The sequence below is a fragment of the Xenopus laevis genome, chromosome 9_10L, assembly GCF_017654675.1.
Source record: "Xenopus laevis strain J_2021 chromosome 9_10L, Xenopus_laevis_v10.1, whole genome shotgun sequence".
Taxonomy (NCBI): Eukaryota; Metazoa; Chordata; class Amphibia; order Anura; family Pipidae; genus Xenopus; species Xenopus laevis.
In genome coordinates this window covers 76134995-76147410 of record NC_054387.1, presented here as the reverse complement: position 1 = coordinate 76147410, position 12416 = coordinate 76134995, and the positions used below count along the sequence as shown (strand labels likewise).

General features: G+C 37.5%; 1 protein-coding gene across 1 annotated transcript in view; it reads right to left on the bottom strand.

Annotated features, from left to right (window-relative positions):
• Positions 1 to 563: 563 nt before the first annotated feature.
• The window catches only part of hat1.L (histone acetyltransferase 1 L homeolog), a 34540-nt gene continuing 22687 nt past the window's right edge, over positions 564 to 12416 (bottom strand). Inside the window, 3 exon segments of the mRNA NM_001094404.1 lie at positions 564 to 1234; positions 6286 to 6402; positions 6901 to 7052. Of these exon segments, the coding sequence (NP_001087873.1) occupies positions 1067 to 1234; positions 6286 to 6402; positions 6901 to 7052 (437 nt within the window). The 3' untranslated portion in view covers positions 564 to 1066.

The window sequence follows — 12416 nt, the reverse complement described above, 5'->3', positions numbered from 1 at the left end:
GTGTCAATTAAAAGAAATAGAAAGCATCGGGGAGGGGGGTTTGAATGCTATAGAGGAAACAGACCCTGCAGTCCAGGCCCCCCGTAATCACGGGGTCTGCTTCCTCAATAGTTATGCCACTTAACTTGTGAATATTAAAGGTATTTTAATCTGTACCATCACCAAACCAAAGTGATGGTTTTTAGTTTTTAGTGGGTCATTCATATGGGGTGTTTTTTTTTATTAAGGACTTGATAAATCGTCAAATTAGTGATTGTCTCCTATATCCTGCCCTCCCTCCATTGACAGTCAAAAGAATCCCCTATGTTCTGCAGAAATTGAGTGTGCCACTGAAATCACATGACATGATGCAGGTATCTGGCCCAGGAAAAAGTCAATAAAGCCAGCCTATTAATGGAATGCCTTTTTGAGCAAAACAATACCACTGTTAGGTAATTTGTATCGGAGTGATTGACTTAGTGGCCAGGTGGGTGTACTTGATTGAATAGCACGATTAAAGCAGTATTGGTAAATTAAGATCTGTGCCACGGAATTAAGAATAAAGGCTGCAGGACTCCAGATGGTTTTTGCACTGAAAACATTACTTTAATGACGCTGTAATATTTTGGTCTCTCTGCATATTAACACATATTCTGTCTAATACAAACTACATATCAGCAACAGTTTACCCTGCAAAGCATAATACTAAAATATTTTCCTCTTCTGTTATAAAACGGTAAACATGTAAAGATGATGATGGTCTTTAATGATTAATGTCCCTGATTCCCAAGCATTGGTTTTTTAGGTTTTTCTTTTCGCCCATGATAACATTTGCATGGCCCTGGAAAGTTAACTAAGTGTTGAGAGAGCTGGGCTATTATAATATTTACTGCATGTCAGCTCTGAATGCAAACAGATCTAACATTAATAAAAGGCAGCTGAAGGTTCAAGCCCAGTGGTAGTTCAAAAAGTCCAAGAGAACATTAACAGTACATTGAGAACTGTACTAAGATCACAGTCTGTTGGCAATATCAGAGAAAAAGCTGAAGGCTATACTGTGAAAGATCTGTGACCATGCTTGAGAGCTCTAGGCCTGAGCAAGCCGTTCAACTATCCGCCTGTATTCCTCGACAAGCTGCTGATAGCTCTCCTCTAACTGCTCGTGCTGTGTGTTTAGATCGATTTGGTTCATCTGGTTGGTCAACTCTTCTGGCCGGAGGCACTGTTGCATCTTAGCCATTTCTCTCTGATTTTTCTGTGTAAACAAAGTTAAACATTACAAATAATTAATTAAAACCATGTTTTCCAGCACAAAAAAAATCCCTAAGTTCCTGGGTAGAGATGAACTTATCTGCCTGCTTAGTCCAATAGTTACAAAAATGGTGGACCAATAAAGTACTGGTCAATGGATATGCAAATAAAGTAAATTTGCCAGTAACATAGGCCAATCTTATGATCAAGCGCATCTTGGCCCCCCTATTCCAGCCCTTCCCCCCTAGTAAGCTCCATGTTCCACTGATCCAATGGATATCAGAGGACTTTGGGTGATGACTTTATGCATTTCAGCGAAGAGGGCAAGTTTGGTTTTAAGTGCAAATTATGGACAGTTGGTGATGGACCTCTAACTGCAGATGATCAGGTGAGGGGGCTTAAATGAGGGTGGCTCACGAAAATATACTGAGTTGACATGTCTTAGTTAAACTGGCTTACTAGCTGGGCAGATTCAAGTTGGAAAGTGGTTGCTTAATCATGGTCAGACATTTACCATCTATCTTTCTCTGTAACTGAAACCTGGCAGAATTGGGTTTTCTACAAATTTAGTGCTATATTTTCCCTTTTAATGACTACACACTTATGCTTTATTCTGTATATTTAACATTTTACATTTTTGTTCTACTCTGATCATTGTCTAATAAATAAACATCTATGCTTTGTAAAAAGGTAGCTTATCTCAGCAAGAAATAGCCCATTACCTTCCTGATACTCTGCTAATATTCATTAGTACATAGACTTATAGACAAGCTTATGCAGAGTGAAATATAAGCATGTCAAGAACACATTCCCTAAATACATACACTCGCTACAGATGTGACAGGAAATGGAGCTGTTTCCTCTTAAAATTACATCACTTCATCACTTGTCAAACTACACTATGGGAGAGTAGCACGGTTTTTATCTTTCTGATTGTGCAGGCGGGGGAAATGTCTCTGGAAACGATTTACTTGTGGGACTGTTGAAAACAATAGTTTTCTTAATAGTTTTGCATAGAAATAAAAGAAAAAAAATGAGTGACAATGTTGACAATTCTGACCTCTACAAGACAACTATGCCAACAAACAAGCAATGCAAAGGCCATTATCTGCTGTTTTAAAGCTATGTAAAGGTATGCGGTTAACTTGGCCATGCTTTGGCTTTTAAATAGACACAAGTCAATGTGCCAGTGTGTAACTCATTAAAAAAAAAACTAGGGATGCACCAAATCCAGGATTCGGTTCGGGATTTGGACTTTTTCAGCAGGATTTGGATTCGGCCGAATCCTTGTGCCTGGCAGAACCGAATCCTAATTTGCATATGTAAATTAGGGGCAGGTAGGGAAAATCCTGTGACTTTATCACAAAAAGAATTTTTTCCACTTTTTATCTTTCCTGCCCATAATTTCCATATGCAAATTAGGATTCGGTATTCAGACGAATCATTCACCAAGGATTCGGAGATTCGTCTGAATCGCAAATAGTGGATTCGGTGCATCCCTAAAAAAACACCCACAAATTAATTTGGTAAAGAATAATTTGGTAAACAATAAATATCACACATGTATTAATAAAGTGAGGTCAAACATTGTAACAAGTGAAAATATTTGGTCATAATGTACACAGGAAGCCTTGATACTCTCCATAAGCAGATGAGCCTTGTATACAGTGGTGTGAGAAAGTCTTTCCCCTCTTTCTACTTTCTTCTGTTATTGCATATTTGTCACACTGCCTGGTTTCTTATTGTTAAACCAACTAATATTAGACAAAGGGAATCTGACACATAACACAGTTTTAAAGCATTACTGGATGCATTTAAATAACATAGTTATCCAACACCCAAGTGAAAAAGTAACAATTTGTTGTGCTGTCTTTAGCATCCATAATCACAGCCAAATGATTCCTATGATTTGATGACAGTTTTTCACAATTCCAGGCACACTGGCAGTTTTGCGAGTATGAATTGCTAGATTTTAAGACCTGCAACGCATCTTTATTGGGTTCAGGTCAGGACTTTAAAGAGGTGTTTCACCATTAAGTTTAATTTTATTATGTTATAGAATGGCTAATTCTAATCAACTTTTCAACTGGCCTTCATGTTTTGTTTTTCTTTTATATATTTTTGTATTATTTGCCGCCTTCTTTTGACGCTTTTCAGCTTTCAAATGGGGCATCTAAAAAAACAAATGCTCTGTAAGGGCACAAATGTTTTGTAATTGCTACTTTAATTATTCATCTTTCTATTCATGCCCTCTTCTATTCATGTAAATCAATGTATGGTTTCTAGGGTAATTTGGGCCACAGCAACCAGATTGCTGATATTGCAAACTGGAGAGCTTCTGCATAAAAAGCGAAATAACGGACTGCAAATTGTCTCACAATATCACTCTCTACATCGGACTAAAAGTTAACTTAAAAGGTAAACAGCACCTTTAACTATACTAATACAAAACATAAATTTGGTTTCTAAACGGCCATTCAAACATAGCCTTGCTTTTGTGTTTTGGATGATTGCCTTGCAATATAATCAAATTACCATTTAGCGCACAGACAAATGAATGGATCTAGCAATATATGGCCATTAATTATGGGTTTGCCAAAACTCACAGCAAAATTGCCAAATGCATAGAAGTCAATGGGTGTCAATTCTTTAAATCATGCAATTTTTTAAAACCATGCAACATTTATTTTTTCTATCAATTATAGTCTATGGGTGTTTTCAAAACAGTAGAATCCCCATTTTAAATTTTTCAGGGGACCAGAAAAAAACTGTGTAAAATCCAGGAAATTGTAAAATCAGGGAAATGTATTATGAATAATTTATATGTGGGAGCACAAAAAATGAAAAACAAGGGAATGTAAAATTAATATTTCACTGCATTACTCTATTACAGTCCATAACAGTTTATGTTAATTATGAAATACATGACATGTTGGGTTTAATCACATGTACCTATTGTGTTACATAAGTAAATGTGCTGTGTGGGATCTCACCTCTGATGAAAAAGCATGAAAAACATCAGGTATCCTAAAAAATTAATCCTGTCTCATACCTATGTTTTTATAAAGGCAAATAAAAGATTTTTTTTAACCCACTGCTTCCTGGAGAATACATATTGGTGAAGGGAAGAAAATTACTTTTAATAATGTGCTACAAAAATCCCCATGTCAGTACTTTTATCAACTGGCAATAGATAATTTTGTTTGATGGTAAGACAAATCAAGCTTGCAATGCAGGGCACACTAAGGAAAAGGCAACGCACCTATCAAAAAGCACAAAATAGTCCAGGCATAAAAGATCTTGCCTTCTTGAGAAAATTAATGTAAGGCACTAGGCATTGCCTGTAGGCTTTATTCTCATGATGGTTGGCCCTTAACAAACACTGATGCTTTTATTTGGTTTTGTATTATGCACTTGGGGGTGACCTTTGAAGCTAAGAAAGATGTTTACTCAACAGTCTAGTCTAATAAGAGTGATCACTCTGCTTTGTATAATGTACAAAGCTTCTTCCTGCATAAAGAACATGGATAACTGCAGTGCTAAAATAATAAACAGATGTAGGGCTCTCACACAGGATTCAATGCACGTTCCGATAATGAGAACCTTCTAAATAATTAGCTTCAAGGATTCTTAAATATAGCATTTTAATATTTTAAATAATTTTGGTCCATTTTTAAATAGACTTACAGGTTAACCATACTTGTTAGTTGACTAATGTGCTTTTTCCTTCCTCATGGAGAAGATTAATGAGTGGTTCGTTTATAAAAAATATTGTCTGCCTGCCTCTTTAGGACTGCATCTTTGAAATCTTGCATGGCTTTTTAGGAAAACTGTTATATGTTGCACTGGCAACACTGATTCCCAGTCAGCTAGTCATTATGCAACTTCTCTAGATGTTCATGTTTAAAGTGACAGTGAAAAGTAAAATGACAGGACTACCCACTGCTTAAATAAGAATAATGAAAAAAACAAAAATAAAGACAGGTAGTCCAACAAAAGTTTTTAGATTTTAGATTCTTTTTTTATTTTAATGCACCAAACATATACAATGTTTTAGGGATGCCACCACCCCCTTTATCAGGCTACATCTAATATCTGAATTTTTGCTGGAGAGTCTGCTGTAAAATGTTTTTTTACAATTCCATTGATTAAGAGACATTATACCAGCCTAAATAAATTCAGAGCAAAGGCTCTTCTCCCTGAGCAAAACAACGACATCCCAGTTCACAAGACTAAATTACTTTGTTCCAAACTGATTAAATTAATATTATACATCTTGATTAGTAAAAATGAAATTTTTCGATGTTCTTTAATTGTAGTTCATGTTGGATTTTACTTAATGTTGTTGTAATAAAAGATCTAATGATATACTACTGCTGACCACCTTCACTGAAGATGCACCCTGCTGGCCAACCAGGATGTCAAATAGCAAGGAGTCACAAATAACATGGGGAACATACTCCACTTGCCTTGGATAAATGGGGTAAGCTCCCTCCTTGCTACTGTGGATTGTCTAAAGTGACTTTGCCTCAAACAGGAAATCAGTACCACTGCAACTTGGATGGAACCCTGGAGAGCGTTTTTTAATATTGTTCATGTCAATATTAACGATAGATTGGTCAAAACATCACCAATAGCCTTTTAAAGAACAGATTTTCAATGTTGTGTTTTACTGGCACTGATGAAAGGAGGGAGTACTTTTGAAACACTGATGTGTTGCACTGATGGCTTTAAACAGGTATGCCCCCACTTCAGTTCTGTGTGTGACTATTGCTATTTGAGATTTTACTTGGATTGTGGTTATATCTATTGGTGCAGCTTTTTTCCTTCTTCCTTCCTTCTATATCAGTCCACCAGAGTCTCCCAGTCAGTGGGTATGGTTTTAGTGGGCTGTTGGACCTCAATTACCTTAAAGTACCATGGATCTCCTTCCTTACCCAAGAATGCTTTGACCCTGTACAGCAGGACCACTTAAAAAGCCTTACAGTTTTTCTGCTCCTGTGCAAGCTATGTTGTAATAGAATGCCAAATAAACAATCATGCAAATAATCATACCTTGTATGGCCCCACAAGTCTTTTTTTTACATCCAGTCTGTATGCTTTGGATTTCTCAGGATCACTCATGTCTGTTGCTCGTAACCGAAGAATTTCATAAACTCGCCTTGCATGTTTCTGAAAACAAAGGAGAATGATCTTTATATCTGATTTTTTTATGGTATCCATTAGACCAGTGGTCCCCAACCAGTAGCTCGTGAGCAACATGTTGCTCCCTAACCCCTTGGATATTGCTCTCTAACCCCCGTGGCCTCAAAGCAGGTGCTTATTTTTGAATTCCAGGCTTGGAGGAAACATTTGGTTGTATAAAAACCAGTGCACTAACAAACAGAGCCTCAACGTAGGTTGACAATCGACATAGGGGCTACCAAATGGCCAATCACAGCACTTATTTGGCACCCCAAGAACATTTTTCTTGCTAGTGTTGCTCCCCGTCGCTTTTTAATTCTGAATGTTGCTCTCGGTTTCAAAAGGTTGAGGATCCCTGAATTAGACTCTTTAGGAACAATACATCACATACTAGCAAGTGGTCACTGATAGTAACGTTTGGGACCATCACAAAGAGGGGGGGGGGGTTGAGGATGCCCTCCAAGGCTAAGTAAGATATACGAGTACCTTGTTAATCTTGAGTTTTTCTTGAGCCTCTGTCACCATCTCTTTGCTGAATCCACACAAAAGTTTTTCAGGAGAAAAGCATGGAAGGTTTTGACAAAGCTTCACAAGGACAAAGTCTCTGAGACGAACAAAGTTTTCTGACGGATCTTCAGCTGATGAAAAGAAAAGGAATGGATTTACTATATTTTTCCATAAAGAACTGAAAATGATACAAAAGTGTAAAAAGAAGTGTCAGCACTACTATCGGATATATATCAATTGTTTGGCTCACCATAGGGGAAACATGTGAACATTCTTGCAATCTAGAATTAAGGTTTTTATTATGAAGTAAAATGCCAGGTTTGGCAGCAGCCATCTCTCAGCTCTATGGGGGCGTTTGCATTTGTAAATGACCTGGTCCTGAATTCAACTGCTTCTGATTGGCTATCACCACCTGAGATCTGGGAGAAAGAAGTAAAGCAGTCTGAAATTGAAGCCTACAACCCTAATGCACCCATCTGCATTTTATTAACAGACTGGGCAAATGGCGCAGTATTGAGGATTTTGTGTGTTTGTTTTTTTGTGTGAAGCATCGTCATTTTGAGAGGTTTATAAATTGCTTTTATTGTGCTTTAAGTAAATAGGCACAATATGATCCTGAGCAAGAATTAAGATTTTTGGCTTCAACAAGGCTTCCCCAATTAGATGCATATCTTCATTCACTGAGGACCACAAGATGTGCCTGAAACAGTTAAAAAATTCATATATCAGTGGGTCACCCTGAGATAAAGTATGGTGACTGCAGGAGATGACAATGATTTACAGGAAAAGCAATCAAAAATATTATTTTACTAAACTAAAAGTATGTCTGTGATTCATAACCCAAACATTAAAGAAAAAATAAAAGGTAAAAACATTTTCGACTGTGCTGAACCACTGAAGATCAGTGTTATTCCTCTACAATGAAAGTACTTTGAATGAATCATATGGCAGACTTTATTCAATTTTCCAAAGTTGTTTTAAAACAGGTAAATATTGGTTTTAGGATTATTTTTGTCACCCCTGTAACACAGTGGAAAATCAAAATAATAGCCTGTCCACACAGGCATTAAATGCCATCAGGCACCGTAAGGTATGGTCTATTTTCTGCTATACATGTTTGGATTAGCATTTCACATGGGAGGATCATACTGGCAGAATCAAGCAGTTAACGTTTTGCTATTTTCGAGAAACAGCATTAGGACAGGACCCATTTACACTTCTTGCTCATTTGATGAGTCATTTATACCGGATTGAAACCACTGATACTTTGATAGCCAGCAGCGAACTAGCTAGCATTTCACTACAATTTCACATATGTAAACACAACCAGCATCAGAAGAAAATATTCTGGGCCAAGACTCCAAAATAAAAAGCTATGTCCTGTTTGTTAAAACAAAGCATACATTTTTGAAACCTTGGCAAAAAATGTCAGAGCAAGTCTATATATACTGAAAACTGCTACTAGAAGAGAACTGGTATACAGAGGGCTGCTGCCAGAAAACCAATTATTAGGCTAGGGTCCTATATAATTCTAACATCTGAATGCCTCCCAGTAGGGACAAGTTTTTGTATAGCCTTTACACTATAACACCTGGATTCCCCCTGTATTACGCAGAAATACTTAGTTATAGCAGTCCTATAACATCAGAGGTAAAAAGTAGTAGTGATGTGTAGGTCAGGAAACACTCAACCTGCACTCAACCCTGACCTGCTAAATGTTGCCAATGTAGTCCCCGCACCTAAACCACACCTTCACAAATCATATGCACCCTAAGTTCAAGGAATCTTTGGGAGCAGAGGAGAGTGTACTTCACCAGTCTGACCTGCATCCTACCCAAACTCACAATGGTCTCCCTAATTTCTAACCAAACCGCAGAACGGATTTGGTGCAGGATACAGGACTTTCTCATAATGCTGCTGAAAGCACAGTATAGACTTTTGAATAGGGTCAGTTAAGGGAAGGTATAAAAACTTACAATGTACAAGACTAGCAGTATAGGAGTAAATTTAAAAGTTCAAGGTCTTTGGGGAGCAACAGGTTGCTTCTTCCCATTTAAGGTTCTGTGATTATAGGCACACCATGATGAACAAACAGGCAATTTTAAAATACCGTAGAATGGTATGGGTCCTACATGGACTATCAAATTCCCATACCCAACGACTGTGAGGGCTTCTAAAAAACTGGCAGCATTAAGCATAGGAATTTCTGCTGATTAGCAAGTTTGCCAACATGGAGGCCAGCTGCTGAGTTGCTTAGCATTTTCAAAGTATTATTGGTTGTTTGTTTACAAACATGCTGTACTAAGATACAGGGCGTACCTGTCAAATCATTCAAAGGTATAGTAGATACATAAGCGACCATGGTGGCCAATTAAAATGATTTTGAGGAGAAGTGGTCAAGGACATGCCGGTACTTCTATTAGAGGTTAAACTCCAAGTACTTAAGTCCACCAGGACATAATATAAACTACAATGCATATTTTAAAAGTACAATTTATTCAAGTCTCTGAAGAAAGCATTCTAAAGGTACAGTGGTGTGAAAAACTATTTGCCCCCTTCCTGATTTCTTATTCTTTTGCATGTTTGTCACACAAAATGTTTCTGATCATCAAACACATTTAACTATTAGTCAAAGATAACACAAGTAAACACAAAATGCAGTTTTTAAATGAGGGTTTTTATTATTTAGGGAGAAAAGAAATCCAAACCTGTGTGAAAAAGTAATTGCCCCCTGAACCTAATAACTGGTTGGGCCACCCTTAGCAGCAATAACTGCAATCAAGCGTTTGCGATAACTTGCAACGAGTCTTTTACAGCGCTCTGGAGGAATTTTGGCCCACTCATCTTTGCAGAATTGTTGTAATTCAGCTTTATTTGAGGGTTTTCTAGCATGAACCACCTTTTTAAGGTCATGCCACAACATCTCAATAGGATTCAGGTCAGGACTTTGACTAGGCCACTCCAAAGTCTTAATTTTGTTTTTCTTCAGCCATTCAGAGGTGGATTTGCTGGTGTGTTTTGGGTCATTGTCCTGCTGCAGCACCCAAGATCGCTTCAGCTTGAGTTGACGAACAGATGGCCGGACATTCTCCTTCAGGATTTTTTGGTAGACAGTAGAATTCATGGTTCCATCTATCACAGCAAGTCTTCCAGGTCCTGAAGCAGCAAAACAACCCCAGACCATCACACTACCACCACCATATTTTACTGTTGGTATGATGTTCTTTTTCTGAAATGCTGTGTTACTTTTACGCCAGATGTAACGGGACGCGCACCTTCCAAAAAGTTCAACTTTTGTCTCGTCGGTCCACAAGGTATTTTCCCAAAAGTCTTGGCAACAATCATTGAGATGTTTTTTAGCAAAATTGAGACGAGCCTTAATGTTCTTTTTGCTTAAAAGTGGTTTGCGCCTTGGAAATCTGCCATGCAGGCCGTTTTTGCCCAGTCTCTTTCTTATGGTGGAGTCGTGAACACTGACCTTAATTGAGGCAAGCGAGGCCTGCAGTTCTTTAGATGTTGTCCTGGGGTCTTTTGTGGCCTCTCGGATGAGTTGTCTCTGCGCTCTTGGGGTAATTTTGGTCGGCCGGCCACTCCTGGGAAGGTTCACGACTGTTCCATGTTTTTGCCATTTGTGGATAATGGCTCTCACTGTGGTTCGCTGGAGTCCCAAAGCTTTAGAAATGGCTTTATAACCTTTGAAATTGAACTCAGGTGTGATAAACCACAGATAAGTTATTTTTTAACAAGGGGGGCAATCACTTTTTCACACAGGCCCATGTAGATTTGGAGGTTTTTTTCTCCCTTAACATAAACCTTCATTTAAAAACTGCATTTTGCAATAGTTAACGGTTTTTGATGAGCAGAAACATTTAAGTGTGACAAACATGCAAAAGAATAAGAAATCAGGAAGGGGGCAAATAGTTTTTCACACCACTGTATAACATCATCTGGATATTGATCACCTTCTCCAAAACAAGGCCACTGTTGCAAAAACAACAATGGTGTCTGTGCAAAAATCTCCAATGTATTTTTCTAGCAAACTTGATAGCTTGTTCAACTGTGTTCATAAAATAAATACATTTTAACAATTCTTAAATAATTTTAAAAGGAAACATTAGTGATTAGCCCACCAGTCATGATATATGCCTCTATGATCCAGTCCTCAAAGTATATTATATTTTAATATACTTAACTAGCTTGATACTTGACATTTTTCAAACCATATAAGCATTGTTGATGAAATATCAGGGCTTTCCATGCCTTCTGGCCTGATATATTTGGTCTAAAAAAAGAAAAACCGCAGGGTCACCTGGAAACTATTACGGTCACTTGTGATTCCTTTCCCTTGACTCTTAAGAATAATCTCTTAGATCAAAGGAAATATTTTCCAGAAATCAAATAACATCTCACGGATACGGCAACCAATTGGTCACATTATGGTAAACTGGCTGCAGTGCCAAAATCACTAAATCTATGATTGGCAAAACACTGGGTACACCATAAGACACATATGAGAGTGGGGAAAAACAAAAGAGCCAATTTAACCAAGATGAAAACAAAAAGGGTAGTTCAGTATATTTAAAAAAAATCAGGGTTTCTCCCACAGGCCAAGATTTTTATAATTTGTTTTGCACATTTTATATTAAAATTAAAAGTATAAAATACTTTAATTTCAGATAAAATATTCAGAAGTACAAGCTACTGAAATCCATTTACATCTTTTAGAATTTGAGAGTTGTAGAAAATTCTCAAATTGTTTTACCATTAAAGTCTATGGGAGCCTTTCGCAATTCAAGAAAATGTTTTGTGGCGATTTCACATTCAAGAAAATATAAGTAACAAATGATAAATACCTAAGATTAGAAACAAGCCAGAAATGTTCTGTGACATTTCTCATGTGCGAGATGCACCTTGAGAAATTGACAAAGATTTAATAGTTCTGCTACTATAGTTTACAAGAAAGCAATATAAAATGTAGGAGAAGGAAAGGTCAAAACTAAGTAAACTTAATCAGTAATGTCTATTTAAATACACCAGTAAACCATCAAAGTAATGTTGCGCCGAGTCTTCTGTCAAAAGAAACACTGCATATTTGTCCTTCTATTGTGTATACATGGGCTTCTGTACCAGACCTGTTTTAAGCATAAACCTCCAGGGCTAGGGCTTGAGCATGCTCAGTTTGCTCCTCTCTCCCTCCCTTCCCCCCCCGCTGTAATCTTAGCTCAGAGCTATGAGGGAGAAACTCAGGCAGGAAGTGATGTCACACCAAGCTAATATGGCAGCTGCCATCCTAAACAAACAGAGAGCTTCTAGAGCGGTTTACTCAGGTATGGTAAAGCATTCTGCAGAATATAGTGTTAAAGCTTGCAGCAACTATTGTGACTAATCTATTGGCAATAAACTGCTTCGGTAGCTTTCCTTCTCCTTAAAGACCATTTATATTTACCTTCTTGCCAACTAGTAATTAAAGCATAAAATTCTTTAAATGATCAATA